This window comes from Peromyscus maniculatus, chromosome 8 (genome assembly GCF_049852395.1).
Source record: "Peromyscus maniculatus bairdii isolate BWxNUB_F1_BW_parent chromosome 8, HU_Pman_BW_mat_3.1, whole genome shotgun sequence".
NCBI classification, from domain to species: Eukaryota; Metazoa; Chordata; class Mammalia; order Rodentia; family Cricetidae; genus Peromyscus; species Peromyscus maniculatus.
Genome location: NC_134859.1, coordinates 88,863,873 through 88,881,984, shown reverse-complemented (window position 1 = coordinate 88,881,984; position 18,112 = coordinate 88,863,873). Strand labels below are relative to the sequence as shown.

The 18,112-nt window shown below is 48.1% G+C and overlaps 1 protein-coding gene across 1 annotated transcript in view; it reads right to left on the bottom strand.

Moving 5' to 3' along the window:
* Positions 1-1,087: 1,087 nt before the first annotated feature.
* The window catches only part of Dhx8 (DEAH-box helicase 8), a 37,488-nt gene continuing 20,463 nt past the window's right edge, over positions 1,088-18,112 (bottom strand). Inside the window, exons 13-23 of the mRNA XM_006970630.4 lie at positions 17,346-17,540; positions 16,877-17,062; positions 16,569-16,779; positions 15,301-15,482; positions 13,381-13,521; positions 11,055-11,210; positions 5,980-6,117; positions 4,456-4,584; positions 4,094-4,290; positions 3,337-3,516; positions 1,088-1,787 (exon numbers count right to left, since the gene is read on the bottom strand). Coding sequence (XP_006970692.1) covers positions 1,568-1,787; positions 3,337-3,516; positions 4,094-4,290; positions 4,456-4,584; positions 5,980-6,117; positions 11,055-11,210; positions 13,381-13,521; positions 15,301-15,482; positions 16,569-16,779; positions 16,877-17,062; positions 17,346-17,540 — 1,935 coding nt within the window. The 3' untranslated portion in view covers positions 1,088-1,567. The remainder of the gene's footprint in view (positions 1,788-3,336; positions 3,517-4,093; positions 4,291-4,455; positions 4,585-5,979; positions 6,118-11,054; positions 11,211-13,380; positions 13,522-15,300; positions 15,483-16,568; positions 16,780-16,876; positions 17,063-17,345; positions 17,541-18,112) is intronic.

Genomic DNA, 18,112 nt, shown 5'->3' with positions numbered 1-18,112 from the left:
TTTTGTTTCTAAAGAGACAAAACTGGACTGGTGATGTACACCTGGAAACCCAGCACTTGGAAGGCTAGATCCAAAGGCAGCCTGGGCTATAAAGTGGGACCCAGTTTCAAACACACATTGGGGTATGGAAAGAAATCAGGGCCAAGGGCCCCACTGCCCACTGTTGACAGGCCAGCTCACCCTCCAAATCTCAACAGGAGACTTCTTCCCCCCAAAGGAGTCTTGGCCGGTAGTTGAAATGGCTATTGTGATGGGCAGTCGGGTCAGACCCAAGTACTGTCACAGCAGAGAAGTGGCCCCAGATCTTGAGTAACAAAGTGAAGGAATATCTACAGATGCATCCATAATCAGCTCTGTGGTCCTGACCTATTAAACACCCTTTCTGGGGCTGGGGCTCAGTATGGAGGATATACATTCCATCTCCAGTGAGGAGGAGAGGAGAGCCGAGAGGAGAGAAAAGGACAACAGTCTGGATGTTAGCATGGCCCCGTTCCGAGGATGACATGTATATCTGTCAACTGTCCAGTGTTCCTTAAAAAGACCAGGAGCTGGATGCTGGGTTCCTACTTCTGTTTCACACAGGTCCTCCCAGGGTGACATCTAAGGACACACATTCTGTCCCTCAATTCCTGGTCTATGTTCCTTGGATTCTTTCTGCTGGCAATGGTGGGAAGGAGGCTTTGCTCAGTCCATTGAAGACTTCAGGAGGAAAAAGCAGAAACAAAGCACAAACACTGCCATAGTGTCAATACTTGCTGTTTCAAAGGAAACAGAACGCACTGCTCAATGAGGAGTGTGACAGAAGGGACGGGATTGAGGAGAGCTTTGTGTTCAGATGCCGCATCCCCAACCACCAGGCACCAGGCTGAAGCACTCTGCAGACTTGGTTAATCTGGGACCACGTGCTCTCAAGGCCGAGCTAGCGCCAGTGGTGCTGACAGACTGGAGGTTTGGCCTTAGCATCATTCCTGGACCCAGAGAGGTTCTGCTATTAGGAGACTCCACCACGGGCCCCACCTGAACTTGGGCTGGGAGCCTGACATTTCAGCTGCCCCCCCCCCCCCCAAGAAAAAGCCATAATAAACCATTGTTTCCTTAAGAAAATAAATATTTCCAGGAGGTAAAAATCCAAATACAGAGGCTGGGGAGGGGTAGGGAGTGAGGTCAACATGGGACATGAGTGTCACAGTTCATTCCTTCAGCAAGCACAAGCTGGGGCATCAGGGCCCTTGCTGTGTGTCATGCATCACCCATGCCAGGATGAACAACTTGTCCGATTTGTGTGTGTGTGTGATTTTCTGAGACAGGGTTTCTCTAATGTGTAGCCCTGGCTATCCCGGAACTAGCTCTGCAGACCAGGTTGGCCTCGTACTCAGAGATCCGCCTGCCTCTGCCTCCCAAGATTAAAGGCTCTGGCCAAAGTCCTGCTTCAGTCTGTTTCTATTGAACACTATGAAGACAGGTTTTGAAAACGCTCAGCTGAAGACAGGCCATCACAGGAGCGGCTTGTCATCAGCCAGGGGAAGCCACGAGCTGCAGGAGAGGCGTGTGAGTTCTCAGCTCATGTTCAGCGCCGCCGGAAGGCTCGGGAGATTCTCCAGGCATTCGGCTCCTCATAGCGGTTATACAGCGGCTCCAGGCGCTGCTGCTTCTTCTGCTTGCTCAGCTTGGTCGGGTCGGAGACCTTGAAGAAAGCTGGAGCAAACTCCACCAGCCACCGGGGGTCGATGGTGGTGACCTCACGCATGTACTCCTTGGTGGTCAGCACCAGTTCATGGTAGACCACCCTGTGGGAGAGAGACAGGACTCAGGCCTTGGATCAGGCTCCACCCCAGGGCCAGTCTGGTCCCCTGGGGACCACAGCTAAGCTGACAGTTTGTTCTATCATTTCTCCTGTCTACCCTTCAGGAGACGGTGGTCTGTTTATGAAAGCCACGCCCCATGACTGCGAGCCTACCCTCCTCCAGCACAAGACTGCTGACAGGGAAAGAGCTCTAGTCCTGTCTCAGGCCTGAGCTCATCAAGTGACAGTCAAACAGCTCTGTCCCTCTCTAAATCCCAGGTCCTTTCTCCAGACAGGGTTTCTCCGTGTAGTTTTGGAGCCTGTCCTGGATCTCACTCTGTAGACCAGGCTGGCCTCGAACTCACAGAGATCCATCTGGCTCTGCCTCCCGAGTGCTGGGATTAAAGGCGTGCGCCACCACTGCCTGACAAATTCCAGTTTCTTGATCTGTAAAATCAAACTGGTTTCTCAGCTGGTTTCCACAGAATTCCAAGGTTCTGGAGAGGGGCTACAGACATTACTACCAAGGGATAGGGAGGGCCAAGCGGACAAGGCACAGCGGGTAGTGCCGGTGTGGGGGCACACACCTTTAAGTGTACGTGTGTGTGTGTGTGTGTGTGTGTGTGTGTGTGTGTGTGTGTGAGTGTGAGTGTGAGCTCGTGTGTGGAGATTAGAGGATACTCTGAGGAGTCGGTTTTCTTCCTCCACCCCCACTTCTGTGGGTTCTGGGGACCGAGCTCAGGCGTCTGCCCGCCCGGCGAGCACCCACACCCGCTGAGCCACCTCTCCAGTCCTGCTTTTGTTTGTTGAGACTGCGTTTCCACGTGTGCCCAGACTGGTCTCAAACTCAAGGCAATCTTCCTGCTTCAGCCTCCTGAGAGCTGGGATTACAAGCATGAGCCACCATGCCTGGCTTAAACTTTTAAAGACCATGCTGGGTGTGGTGGCACACGCCTTTAATCCCAGGATTTGGGAGGCCGTAAGTAGGTGGGTCTCTGTGAGTTCGAGGCCAGCCTGGTCTACTTAGTGAGATCTCGCCTTGAAAAAAATCTTTTTAAGACCATCTCACCAGTAGATGATTTCTAAGATCTTCCCTGCTTTCACTCCTACAATTTACTTCTCTTAAAGGGGCTGTTTATGGACTGGAAAGACAACTCAGTAGGTAAAATGCTTGCCTTGCAAGAATGAGGATCTGAGTTCGGCCCTCAGCCCCTACATAAGGCTGGGCATGGTGATGTGCACTTGCAACCTCAGTGCTGAGGGGCAGAAGCACCAATCGGGTCTCACGGTGAGCTCCAGGCAACAAGATTATCTTAAGAGGAGAAAGACTGTGTTCCCAAGGATGACTCCTGAGGCTGTCCTCTGCCCCCGCCCCCCCACGCACAGAGGTGCCCCTGTACACACATAAACACACACATTAAAGGAAAAGAGGGGGAGCTTGGTAGTGTCCCTACTTTGAGCTTCTGCTACTCTAGAAATGCAAGCAAAATCAAAATGAGAAGTGGGGGTGGTAGAGACTTAGGGTTCCTCTCTGCCCAGGATGTGCCACCTACCATTCCGGCTGCCTGTTGAAGAGAGCACTGGAAGGATGGATATAGACCACCTGCTGGTCAATCAGTGTCCGGTAACCCTCCTGTGGGTCCTTCTTGGCAGCATTCCGGAAGAACCCGCTGCAGATGGCCTTCTGCACTCGGACTGTGGACTTCCCGCAGGAGACCACATCCAGCTTGTGCCTATCAGGACAGTAAGAGCAGAGAAGACATGAGCCTGTCAGTGAGCATGTGCTGGACCTTCCTCAAAGCACTACAGAGGCAGCGCTGGACATGGAGGGCAATAGGAAGCTATAAAAGCCAGATACTTGGCTCAGGCAAGAATTCAACCCCGGACTAATGATCCAGAGGTTTGTAAGCAAAGCATTCCTCCCCTCTTCCCCACCTCAAGACAGGGTTTCTCTGTACAGCCCCAGCTGTTCTGGAACCCGCTTGTAGACCAGGCTGGCCCCAAACTCAGAGATCCACCTGCTTCTGTCTCCCGAGTGCTGAGGTTAGAGATGTGTGTCACCACCGCCCGACTATACAACACACTCTTAACTAATTCAATTCTCTTCCTCTTTGGAAGTTTCTGAAGATCTTAGCTACACGCCTGCCTGAGGAGACAGCCCACAAGAAAGATGAACTCTGGAGGAAAAGGCTCTGTGGGAAACGAGCCCACAGGTGCCTGCAGCTGTGCAGATGCATTTGGAGGCGAGCGGTCGTAAGACCCGGGGAGACATGGCCACCCAAACACGAACGTCACCCATTCCTGACTGACCTGTCCATTATGCCCAGCATCTGCTTGCGAATGTCCTGGGCCCGGCGTAGGGAACGAGCCTGGATGAAGTTCTCATAACACCACGGGTTGGAGAACTTGTTGTTCTTCCAGGAGTTGTAGACGGCCAGCAGGGTGAGATGGTCCCCTTCCGTCTGGTGGAATTTGGCCTTCTTCTGATCTGCAAGGGCCTGTTTATCCTGCCAAGCAGTGGGGCAGAAAGTCACTCCTTACCTAACAACTACTAAGTGAGCAGCTAGCAGAGAACATATGGGCGCCTTATGGGTGTCATAGCATCTCCAACACACACCACAGCCCAGGCTGATATCACCACACCCATCGGGACATGGGGTTGAGCACCTTACCTTGGGTCGGTAGAAGACATTCTGCACAGACAGCATGGACACAATAGTCAGCATCTCTTCGCTACAGCCCAGGTGCACAGACATGATGAGCATTTTGCAGAGCATTGGCTCCAGAGGAAACTCTGCCATCTACAGGAAGAAGAAATAACTACAACTGCTTCCCTGTAGACAATGCACATGGACTGACTAGTCATGAAAGGCACTCACTAGTCAGTGGAAAAGACATCACAGACGTCCCCATGATGATGTGGGGTGCCTGTCTCCACCACAAATTTACTTTGCTAAACAAGCTCTCAGAGCTTAAGAACGTAACTACTGTTGATGTAAATGAGAATGTTGCTGATACCCTTTCTTTGTTTTTGAGACTATACAGGGAGCTAGTCCCATGGTAGCCTGGGCACATACAGAACAACCTGTTCTAAAATAACAACAACAATAATAGTAATAATCATAAATATAACCAAGACTAGATTCAATACTAGTAAAACTAATTGTAAACAGTCTTTTTTGTTAAGAAGAAACATTTTAAAGTGATAATATAAAATTCAAGTTGAAAAGCAAAACCTGCCAGGCAGTGATGTCACACGCCTTTAATCCCAACACTTGGGAGACAGAAGCAGGCAGATCTCTGAGTTCTAGGCCAGCCTGGTCTACAGAGTGAGTTCCAGGACAGCCAGGGCTACACAGAGAAACCCTGTCCCCCAAAAACTAAAACTAAAATGTTGGAGCATCATCTTTTTGTACACTGTAAAGATGTCTCACTCTGATTAGTTCAATAAAAAGCTGAGTGGCCAATAGCTAGGCAGGACTTCCAGGCACAGAGGACACTGAAGAAGGCGGAGTCGCAGCCAGACGCTGAGGCAGCAGGACGGGCAGCACGGGGATGAGGTGGGAGCCTTGTGGAGGAGAGCAAACTAATAACGCGGGCTAACTCAAACTACAGGAGCTAGTTAGGAACAAGCCTAAGCTAAGGCCAAGCTCTCGTAATTACTAAGAAGTCTCTGTGTCAATTTTTGTGAGCTGGCAGCCCAAAAGAAAAGTCTGTCTACACTAAAATAAAATAAAAAAATAAAAAGGCAAAACTTCAAACTGGTAAGATGGCTTAGCAGATAAAGGTAGTTGCCACATAAACCTAGTGACCTGAGTTCAATCCCAGAACCCACGCAAAGGTGGAAAGAGAAAATCAACTCCACAAACTTGGCATCCATGACCGCCTCCAGCATTCACACACAATAATAATAATAATAAGCCTTAAGTAAAAATAAACTCCACTCATTTCTTGAAAGAAAATAAAAGGCATTTAGGGCCAGTTGTGGTGTCTGCCTGAATCCCAGCACTTGGGAGGCAGAGATGGGAAGATCAGAGTTCATCCTTTGCTACATAACAGTTCAGGCCAGCCTGGGCTCCCACTATCCATTCCCCTCCACCACCTTCTAAAGAGCATTTAACCCACTCAAACCTTCTCCAGGGGAGACTGACCCAGGCATCCCCCACAAGGCACCACAAATTCTCTCTGCCCCTTACCCTGCGGCCCAGGCGAGTGAGCAGGCCCTCGTCATCCAGGGCGCCCAGTGTATACAGCTGCTCCATGGCTGTGATCAGAGTTTCCATCGGTGGGGCATCCATGAAGTCAAAGGACAGCAGGTCATTAATGCCCATGGCCTAGAAAATACAGTGACAGGAAGATGAGCCTCCCCAGTTAACACGGAGGCATCCCATCATATGCTCCACTGTTTCTTCAATGCGATTAGGAAGCCCAGGCAGAGTGGCAGGAACCTCCAGACTCTGACCACATGAAGCTCAGAAGATTAACAACCATGTATTTTCTCAGGAAACTCTCTTCCTGTCTCCACTGTGGAGTGCTGGAATTACAGGCGGGCACAGCTATGCCCGACTTATGCAGTGCGAGGGAAGGAACCGAAGGCTTCATGAATGGGACGCACACACTCTACCATCTGAGCTAAACCCCTACCCCCCTCAGGAAACTTAAAAAAACATTCCTTCTGTGCTAGAGAGACGGCTCATAGGTAAGGGCACTTTGCTGTTCTTCTGGAGTTCAGGCCCCAGAACCAACACTGGGCAGTTCATAGTCAGTCAATCCAGTGCTCCGGCCTTTTAAAACACCTGCACTCATGTGCAAACACCCACATGCAAATACACATGCTACACATAATTATAAATCTTACACACACACACACACACACACACACACAGAACAAAAGGGCAAATTTTAACTCAATTTTGAAAACAGGCTGAAGCTATGTGAGATGGTACACACCTTTAACCCCAGCACTCAAGAGAGGCAGCGATAGGTGGGTCTTTGTGAATTCAAGGCCAGCCCTACATATAGAGTGTTCCTGGCCATTCAAGACTATATAGTAAGACCTTGTCTCACCGACACCCCCCCCCCCAAAGGGGTTGGTAAACTTGGTTCAAAGTCATTCTTGACTACACATCAAGTTCTAAGTCAACCTGGAATACGTGAGTCCCTGTCTCAAAACACCAAAAAAATTGTCCAGTTATATGATCTATCTGCTAAAACTGTTTCCTGTGCAAACCTGACAATCTGCGTTTGATCCCTAGACACCGCACCCGCCCTCCACGGTAGGAGAGAACCAACTCCCAAAAGTTGTCCTCTGCCCTCCGTATGCATTCCACACACACTCATCTCCACTCTCGGTCACTGAACAAAGGGAAAGGCTCACAGGAGAGGTGGGGTGGTAAGCAAAGCTGGAGATTTAAACAGATGTTTCACCAAAGAAGAACACGCGCTCCAGCAGGCAGTGCGAGTGAAAACTACAGTGCAGTAGTGCTGCAGCAGAGGTGTGGCAGGATAGAAAAAACAGCACGGCCTGCAGCCTTCTTACAGGAGTATGGGAAGTAGTTTGGTGGTGGTTTGAAAAGTAAAACCCGGCCTGGCCCGGTGTTTTTCTTAATTCTAGCCCTCAGGAGGCAGAGGAAGGGCTGGCTCTCTCTAAGTTTCAGGACAACCAGGGCTAACAAGTTATCAAAAATAAAATGTTTTAAAAAGTTAAACATAGATTTACCATATGACCCAACTTATATATCCCTAGGTTTATACTTAAAAACATCAGGAGGAGGCTGGAGAGATGGTCAAGCGGTTAAGAGCACACATTACTCTTCCACGGAACCCGAGTTCAGTTCCCAGCACCCATGTCAGGAGGCTCACACCTCCCATAACTCCAGCTCCAGGGCCTCTGGGAGTACCGGAACCTATGTGCACATATCCACACACACACAGCCACACACATAATAAAAAATAAATCTTAAAACACATATTGAGGGACTGGAGAGATGGCTCAGCAGTTAAGAGCACTGGGTGCTCTTCCAGAGGTCCTGAGTTCAATTCCCAGCACCCACATGGTGGCTCACAACCATCTGTAATGAGATCTGGTGCCCTCTTCTGGCCTGCAGGCATACATGCTGTATACATAATAAATAAGTCTTTAAAAACAACAACAACAAAAAACATATTGAGGAGTCAGAGAGAGGACTCAGCAGTTGAGAGCACTGGCTTCTTCCAGGGACCCAGGTTCAATTCCTAACACTTATGGGGCAGCTCACAACTCTGCAACCTCAGTCTCAAGGGATCCAATGCCCTCTTCTGGCCTCCTCGGGCACGGCATACACATGGTAGATAGACCAGACATGCAGACAAAGCACCCATACACATGTAAATAATCTAAAACATGTTGAAAGCAGGAACTCAATACTGTCCCTCATGGTCACAGCAGCAGTAGTCTCAAGGGTCAGAGGGTAGAAACACCCCAAATAACCATCCTCAGATGAATGGAGGGAAAATGCACTGAACACTTGCAGTGGAACGTTATCCTAAGACAGGCATGACATCCCAGCACACACTACACCCTGCACACACCTCAAAAGCATTCTGCTAAGTGAAGCCAGGAAGACACTGCAGGACAAACACTGTCTGAATTCACGTGCGCATGATATGCAGACTGGGTAAATGCGCACACTCAGAATGCAGCGAAGTTACTAGCAAAGACTAGGGAGTGGGGAAAGGGAGTTGGCTAAAGGGATAATGTAAACGTTCTGGGACAGATCAAGCTGACGGCTGTACGAAGACTAGACCTAATGTTGTGCAGTTAACACTTACAAGCTTACAATGGCCAAGCACAATGGCACACATCTATCATCCTGGCACTCTGGGAATAGTAACAGGAGGGTCACAAGTTTGGGGCCAGCCTGAGCTACACAGCAAGACTGCCTCAAAATAAAAACAAAAACGGCAAAAGAAGTTCCAATAGGGGGCTGGAGAGATGGCTCAGAGGTTAAGAGCACCGACCGCTCTTCCAGAAGTCCTGAGTTCAATTCCCAGCAACCATATGGTTGCTCACAACCATCTGTAATGAGATCTGGTGCCCTCCCTCTTCAGGTCTGTAGGCATACATACAGGCAGAACACTGTATACATAATAAATAAATCTTTAAAAAAAAAAAAGTTCCAATGGCTAGTGGTGTGGCTCAGTGAGGGAGTGAGAGCTGATTGTGCTGTGGCTGCAGGTTTAAATAAAACCCAACACCAGCCAGGTGTGGTAGTACACACCTTTAATGCCAATGCTCAAGGCTGAAGTAGGCAGATCTTTATGAAAGTCCAAGGCTAGCCTGGTCTACCAGTGAGTTCCAGGACACACAGGACTACACAGTGAAGCCCATTCTCAAAAAACAACAAACAAGAAGAGGCTAGTCGGGCAACGGTGGCACATGCTTTTAATCCCAGCACTAGGGAGGCAGAGCCAGGCAGATCTCTGTGAGTTCGAGGCCAGCCTGGTCTACAGAGCGAGATTCAGGACAGGCTCCAAAACTACACAGAGAAACCCTGTCTCAAAAAACCAAAAAAAAAAAAAAAAAAAAAAAAGAGGATAAAGAGGAAGGAGGAGGAAGGAGGAGGAAGAGGAGGAAGAGGAAGACAGGAAGGCAGACAAAAAAGCTCAAAGCAAGCTGTACATTTTATATTATGAATATTTTACAATAGTAAAAGAGTACAGCATCACTGTCCTGCCTTCTGCACATCTGTGGAGTGTTTCACACCACAGTAGGTGGCTGGGATATGACAGTGCCAACACGCCTCCTATTCACGAGTTCCATGTACAGGAACTATGTTCACAAACACAGTATGGCACAAAACAGGAGCTAACACATCGTCAGCTAATTTGATAAAGTGACTGAATGATGCTCTCTTCAAGTCTGTATGAAGGGTGTGTGCTTTCCACTTCTTCCTCATAAAGTGTCTGCAATCATAAGCACAGCAGGTATCCAATAACTGCTTATTGTGTGAATAATAACCATGAAGAGTTATGTCAGCAATCACTGTGCCAAGTGCCTTTGCCTGCATCATTCCAGCTGTATCTCCAACAAACACTATTAACAGTTCCCAGGACAAGCTCACAGAACAGAGAGAGGGCTGAGCAGATGAACTTGCCCAGTCACATGGCCAAAGAAGCAGTCTGGGCCAGAGAGGCCTCCCTGTTGGCCCTCTAGGGACCACAGCGGGCTTCTCTCCGAAGCTCTGCTTTAGCCTCTCTCACATGAAATGAATAATAAATGACAGAGAGCACTCTGCACTGGTGAAGCACCCGGGCTCCAGGGCAGCATTGGCGTCAGGGGACATGCCACGAGTTGGGAAATGACTCATGTGGCTCCTCCTGCCAAAAGAGACTGAAGATCCTCACTGGGGACAGCGAGAGGAAGAGCAGAATTCCGACTGAAAAGCAAGCCCTGCAGGACAGCTGGGACCTGGACAGCCTCCCCTTGCAAAGTTTCAGAACCAGTACATCCTTTCCCCTTTTATAAACCAGAATTCCAGGCTGGAGGGATGGCTGAGCAGTTTTGCTGTTCTTCCAGAGGACCCAAGTTCAATCCCCAACATCCATGTCAGGTTCACAGCCATCAGTGGGATTCTGACACCTCTGGCCCTCCCTTCTGAGAGCATCTGCATTCATATCCACAGATCCACATGCACACATATGCACATAATTAAAAATAATGAAAATAAATGTTAAAGATTTAAAAGCCACAATTTATCCAATGTAATGGAACATGCCTTTAATCCCAGCACTTGGGGGTAGTGGTAAGTGGATTTCTTTGAGTTCAAGGCCAAACCTAGTTTATATAGCAAGTTCCAGGCCAATATATAGTAAGATGTGCACACACACACACACACACACACACACGCACGCACGCACGCACGCACGCACGCACGCGCGCACACACACACACACACAAAATGCAAGGAAAGAATAGATTTGTATCTGAAAGCTAAAGTGACTGGGGTTAAATACGTTTATCTGTAGTTTGGCAGTGATTATATTGTCTAATTTCTTTTTAGAAAATGTCTCATAACTAAAACCTAGTAGACCAAATATCCTGCTGGTTATTACAGTAAGAAACAAACTGTGCACTCCCAGGAAACTGCAATTTGAGCCCAGACCTGCACAGGGAGCTGTTATCAAAGACACTGAAAGACATCGCACTTCATTCCAAGGGAGGTTCCTGAGGTTAAGAGGTCCGTGGGGTAGACGGTTCCCCAGGCCAATCCCAGGAGTGACTGGTTCTTACCTTGAGGGACAGCACTGTGCTGGCCAGGTTGGTTCTCTGGATTTCCGGCACATTGGTGGTCAGCATTTCATCTCGGTAGGCACGTTCTGTGTACAGCCTGTAACACTTCCCTGGGCCAGTTCTCCCAGCTCTGCCAGCCCTCTGCTTCGCCTGAGCCTAGAGGGTGAGCATACAGAGTTCCAGCTGTAAAATATCGCTTTGCAGGTCTACCCAGGAAATCTGTTGGGGGGGGACTGGCGAATGTTTTCTGACTGCTTTTTATGAAGCAGAGTTTGGGTCATCAGACTTTAAGCATGAGAGCTGGGGAAAGGGAAGCTCAGAAGGACAGACTCAGCACAGAACTGGGGCGGGCTTCTCAGTCACCAGCTTAGGCCCATTCCCAACACTGGAGGTGCCCTTCCCAATTCTCGTACTTGTAGGAAGTTTGTTCCAGGGAAGCACACACAAGGCGGGTGAAGGAAAGAAACAGAGAGCAGAATAGATCATAAAACACCGGCCCCACAGTTATGACCAAAACTGGAAGCAAACTAACTAAGTTATGCAGACCACACCAATGACTTTGCGGCCACTTTACAATTGGCTTTGCAATGTTTAATGACAAAATGACAACTCATCAGATGAAAAGCACAAGTTACAATCAATATGACACTAACTTTAGTAACTGTTGGCTTTTGTTCTGTTTGTTTTTTGGGACAGGGTCTCATTATGTAGCCCTGGCTGCCTGAAATGAGTAGTTCTGGGATTAATGGTGCTAAAGGTGTGTGCCTGACATCATGCCTAGGGGTCTATGTCTTGAACTCACAGAGATCCTCCTGCCTTGGCCTTCCAAGTATTGAGATTATAGGCCTGAACCACCATGTCCAGCTTATGAAGTGTTTGATGTGTCTGTATAAATGATTAGGATGAAATGGCTGGAGAAAAACACCTTAACAACTTGTCAGTGGCTTAGTCTATGGGTGGCTTATGCATGGTTTCTCTCTCTCTCTTTCTTTCTTTCTCTCGTTTTTTGTTTCTTTGAGACAGGATTTCTCACTGTGTAACCATGGCTGTCCTGGAACTTTCTCTGTAGGCCAACCTGGTCTTGAACTCACAGAGATCCACCTGCCTCAATCTCCTGAGTGCTGTGACTAAAGGCAATGTGCCATCACCTCTCAGCTTATTTCTTTAGATTTATGATTTTTATGTGGATACGGAGGTACACACATGAGTTTATGTGTACTACATGCACCCAGGGGCCCTCAGAGGCCGTAAGAAGGAACTGTATTTCCTAGAACTGGAGTTACAGGGTTTGTAAACCCCTTCACAGGTGCTGGAAACAGAATCCAAGTCCTCTACAAGAATAGTAAGCACTCTTCACTGCTGAGCTTTCTCTCCAGCACTATATGACTTTTACTTTAAGACTTTAGTAAACATCCAATGTAGAATGTGTAATAGTTAACAGTGTAGAAAATCAAGCCCTTTAAAAAAAAGAAATGGTTGGGCATGATGGTACATCCCAGCACTCGGGAGGCAGAGGAAGGCAGATCTCCGAGTTTGAGGCCAGCCTGGTCTACAGAGTGAGTTCCAGGACAGCCAGGGCTACACAGAGAAACTGTCTCAAAAAAAAAAACCAAACAAACAAAAAAAAGGACAATGAGCCATATCTAAATCCAGACAACACTCACACACTCAGACCAGGACTGCACAGACTCCCATGACGCCTCTCCAAATCAGGAAAGGCACATGGAGCCAATGACTGGTCATCAGGAGAGAGACACACTGTCCTGAGAAGCTGTACAGAGCGTATCTGCTGCACCCAGGTTTTCTAGACCCAAATTCTGCCTCTCCCAACTATGTGGTAACAGGCAGGTCCTTTCCTCCTGCTATGCCCTACCCTCCTGACTGTGAAATGATGATGGTGCTATCTACTACTCAGGACTGCTGTGAGAATCCTGAGGCAGTGCATGTGAGATACCCAGGAGTGCCTGGAACTGGGTCAACTGTGTTGGTTTGTACAAACTATAAAAGTTAATGCATGCCTGCTATAAAAGATGAATACAAAGCCAGGGGGTGGTGGTGCACGACTTTAATCCCAGTGCTTGGGGGGCAGGCAAGAGGATCTCTATGAGTTTGAGGCCAGCCTGATCTACAAAGCAAGTTCTGGGACAGCCAGGACTTGATATGTAGACCAAGCTGGTCTAGAACTTACAGAGACCCTGGCAAGGCCCTGTCTTGAAACAAACAGGAAAGAAAGGAGGGAGGGAGAGGGACCCACCCAGACCCATAATGAGTCCCAGAAAGACCTTCACCAGGATTGTGAGAAGAGCTTATGACAGATGCCGCCAACCTGAGAAATCGGTGTCACCACAAGCTGGTCGATCCCTGTTTTAGAATTGTAAACTTTCTGCTTCACAAATCCAGGGTCAACCACGTAGTAGATGCCGTCGATGGTCAGCGACGTCTCCGCGATGTTGGTGGCAATCACGACCTACAGATGAGAAGGACAAAGCCAGAGTGAGCTGAAGCCGGAACAGGTCTCACATTTCCCAGGGATCTGCTGCCATCCCCCTCTAGACACGTGACACTTAACGCCGGCTCAGGTCTCCAGTGTCCAGATGGGAAAGAGCCTCCACCTGAAGGTTCCTTCGGAAGTGGGTGGTGCCTCAGAGGTGTCGAGCAGGACAGCCAGAGCCAACCTCAGGTGGTCTAACGAGCTGTGCATCTCACTGTCCAGAGCAGATGATTACTCTAAGTTTACTCTTCTAGCTCCCTGGGAAAGCACAGATGTCCTGGAGTGACATGTGCCACTGCAAAATGAGATTTTTCTTTCTCCCACAGGGACATCTAGACTACAAATGGGCCGGGCACATATGTGGACAGGACGAGGACTGCGTCTTCTCTCCTCATCGTAAAATGAACCAGGAGGCCACAGGAGTTTCACAGTGTGTGTGTGTGTGTGTGTGTGTGTGTGTGTGTGTGTGTGTGTGTGTGTGCAGCAGTATCTGTGATCTACGAGATTATGACTCTCAGCCTGGCTCTGCCACTGGTTTTCCACCCAGAGTTTCAGCTCGTAAAACACAATTGCTGGGCTGGAGAAATGGCTTAGAGGTTAAGAGCACCAAATGCTCTTCCAGAGGTCCTGAGTTCAATTCCGAGCAACCACATGGTGGCTCACAACCATCTGCAATAAGGTCTGGTGCCCTCTTCTGGTCACACATGCTGTATACATAATAAATAAATAAATCTTAAAAACACACACACACACACACAATTGCTTAGAAAAATCATTGCTGGGAGGCACCAAAATGTCTCACATCAGACCAGTATCTACTGGCCCTGAAAGGGATTTACCTGCCACACAGCCACAAAGGCCCTGCTTAGAAACAATCCAACCTTGGAGCTAGAGAGATGGCTCAGCCCTAAGAGCACTGGCTGCTCTCCCAGAAGACCTGGGTTCAATTCCCAGCACCCACATGGTGGCTCACACCTGTCTGTAACTCCAGTTCCAGGGCTTCTGACAGCCTTACACAGACATAAATGCAGTCAAAACACCAATGAACATTAAAAAATAAATAAATAGTTAAAAAAAAAAAAAAGAAACAAAGAACCAATCCAACCAACAGAAACAAGACAGAGGAAGAACTCACCGTCTGCCCCTCCCAAGTCTGCACCCAGCTATGCAAGGTAGAAGCATGAAGTTATTTTTCCCTCACCCTTCACCCCTCCACCTCCTGACAGCACGTGTGTCCTCCCATCTATCTCCACTGCTAGGACTACACTCAGAGAAACAGACACCCCAGTAAAGTGGTAAACAAATGTTCACAGAAGCACTCACGGTATATCCCAAAGTGGAAATAACCTCATGTCTATCAACTAATGAACAATATACAAAACAGAATTCACGCAGGGTCGTGCAGGACGGCTCAGTGGGTAGTCACCTGCCACCAAGCCTGACGACCTGAATGATGGTGGGAGGACAGAACTGAGTCCTGCAAATTGTCCTCTGACCCACACACGTGTCATGACGTGCACATGCCACCACGTCCAGCTGTAAAATCAATTATTCTCGTTTAAAAATGATGAACTCAGACACGGGATAGCTCAGTTGGTAAAGTACGTGTCTCAAAAGTCTGAAGACCTGAGTTTAAGACCCAGAACCCACAGAGAAGTGCTAGGCGTGGTGGCATGTGCTTGTAATGCCGGGGAGGCTGTAGACCCCACGTGACTTCAGAGTATTCAGAACAACCTCCTTTTAGCCCCACGTTACCTTTCTGCTGCCAGGAGGAGCTGGATCAAAGATCCGGGTCTGCATCTCACTAGGGAGGGCAGAGTACACTGGCAAGATGATTAACTCGGGGACATCAGGGCCCAGGGACTTCATTCTCTCATACAGGATCTCACAAGCAGTATCGATTTCTTCCTGACCAGTCAAGAAAACCAAGATATCACCTAGGAAGAGAATGAAGCATCACTTACTGTCTCTGTGGGGGGTGGGGAGTGGGGGGGAGGGGGTGTTCTGTTGTTTCTTCTGTGGTACGGGAGGTAGACTTTAGAGTCTTGGGCATGTCTGCCACTGAGCCACATCCCCGCCCTCTTCTCCCTTTGTAAAATTTTGAGACAAGGTCTCACTCAGTTGTCCAGGCAGGCCTTGAACTTGAGATCTCTCTGCCTAGCTGGCTAGCTAGGATTATGAGCCTGCAAGTGGACTTGGATCTGTTTTATTCTGAACTAGAGTTGAAGCATGTTGTCCAGGCTGGCCCTAAACCTCTAGCTCAAGCAATCCTCCTGATTTACCTCTTGGTAGCTGGACCCACAGGTACAAACCGCCAGACTCTGCCTGTGTGTGAACGGCTACAGCGACACCAACAGCACTGCTGTTTTGTACACACACACACACACACACACACACACACACACACACACACACACACACACAGAAAATACACACTCACACTATGAGCTCTAGAAACCAAGAGGGCTACGAAGAGAAACCCTGTCTCAATAAAAAAAAAGGGGGGGGGCACTGGAGAGATAGCTCAGCGGTTAAGAGCACTGACTGCTCTTCCAGAGGTCCTGAGTTCAATTCCCAGCAACCACATGGTGGCTCACAACCATCTGTAATGAGATCTGGTGCCCTCTTCTGACATGCTGGCAGAACACTATATATATAATAAATAAATCCTAAAAAAAAAAAAAAATCACAAAAATAAATAAACCAAGAGGTTATCATCCATCTACATTTAATTAAGTGCATTTAAACCTTATATCACCTTTTTAACATTTCCATCACCATTCCAAATATGCATGCCTGAGACTTACAAAGAGAACCTGGGTTCAATTCCCAGCAACCACACGACAGTTCACAACTGTCTGTAACCCCAAGATCCAATACCCTCACACAGACATACATGCAGACAAAACACAAATGCACACAAGATAAAAATAAATTTAAAAATAAAAAAAAAATGTGTTTTTCTCAAGACTAGCTCACAGTAGGATTTTTGGCCTAAGACAAAAGCCTTCCACTCCCCTCACCTGGTGGCTCTGTTAAATGGATCTGCATGACAGTAATCAGACTGGCATCCAAATAGTCTGTCTCAGGCTCCTTTGTGTACAGTATTTCCACTGGATAGGTTCGACCAGGGATGGTGAAGATGGGTGCTTCATAGAAGTACTGAGAAAACTTTACCGCATCCAAGGTGGCTGAGGTGACAATCAGCTTCATGTCTTGTCGTTTTTGCACTGTCTAAAGGGAAATGTAAGGTGGTTTACGAGAAAAGACCATGCAAAATGTCACACGGCACTCAAATCCTACTCCCAGAAACCAGTGTTTATCTACTTACCTTTTTCAACAATCCAAAGAGTACATCTGTGTGGATGGTCCTCTCATGGGCCTCATCCAACATGATGATGGCATACTGAGTGAGGTCGGGGTCAATCAGGCACTCTCTCAGCAGCATGCCGTCTGTCATATACTTGATGACTGTTTCTGGGCTGGTGCAATCCTCAAATCGAATGGTGTAGCCCACCTACACAAGACAGAAGAAGCAAACCTAAGCACGAAGTCCCTTTGTGAAATCATCCGACTGGCCCTCATACTCCTAACAGAGAGGAAATTAATCAAGATCCCAGTGGTTTCCTCTAGCAAAGACTGCCCTGCCCTGAACTTGACCCTGAATAACTTGATGACAATGAAAACCTCTCTCCTTGGAGAAATCTAAAAACGTAGTAATATTCTCATTTTATAGATTGGTATCTGGGCCTTTCTGTTTTTCTTCTGGAATTCACCCAGCAGCCTCTCCAACCACTTACCTCCTGACCAAGACAACAACCAAACTCCTCTGATACTCTTTTGGCCACGGACATGGCTGCCACTCTTCTGGGCTGGGTACACCCGATCTTGCCCCTCGAAGTGTAGCCTGCCTCTGCCAGGTACTGGGTGATCTGTGTGGTCTTCCCAGATCCTGTCTCTCCAATTACAATTAGGATCTGATTGTCATGCACAGCCTGAAAGCAGCACAATATAAACAGTTATTAAAATTTGCCACAGGGGCTGGAGAGATGGCTCAGGCGTTAAGAGCACTGGCTGCTCTTGTAAAGGACCCGAGTTTGAATCCCGGCAGCCACATGGCACCTCAGTAGTCCCAGTGCCCTCTTCTGACTTCTGCAGGCAACAGGCATGCATGCCATGCAGAGACATACAGGCAGGCAAAACACCAAGCAGGAAGGAGGAATGTTTTTGAGTTTGAGGCCAATCTAGGCTACACAGTAGGTTTTAGGTCAGCCTGGGATATGGTAGGACAAGATGTCTCAAAAAATCACAAGGAAGGGCTGGGAGAAGATCCCTAGTACATGTGGGATCTTCTATGTGGTGGTACATGCCCATAATTCCAGAACTAAGGCAGGAATATCAGTAGTTCAAGGTCATCCTCAGAAAGTTTGAGGCCAGATTAAAAAATACATGAAACCCCATCTTAAAAAAAATATTTTAAAGGCAGGTGTGGTGGTTCACACCTGTAATCACAGCATGGGGAAGGCTGAGGTAAGAGAGTGGATCATCATTATTTCTTTTTTTTTTC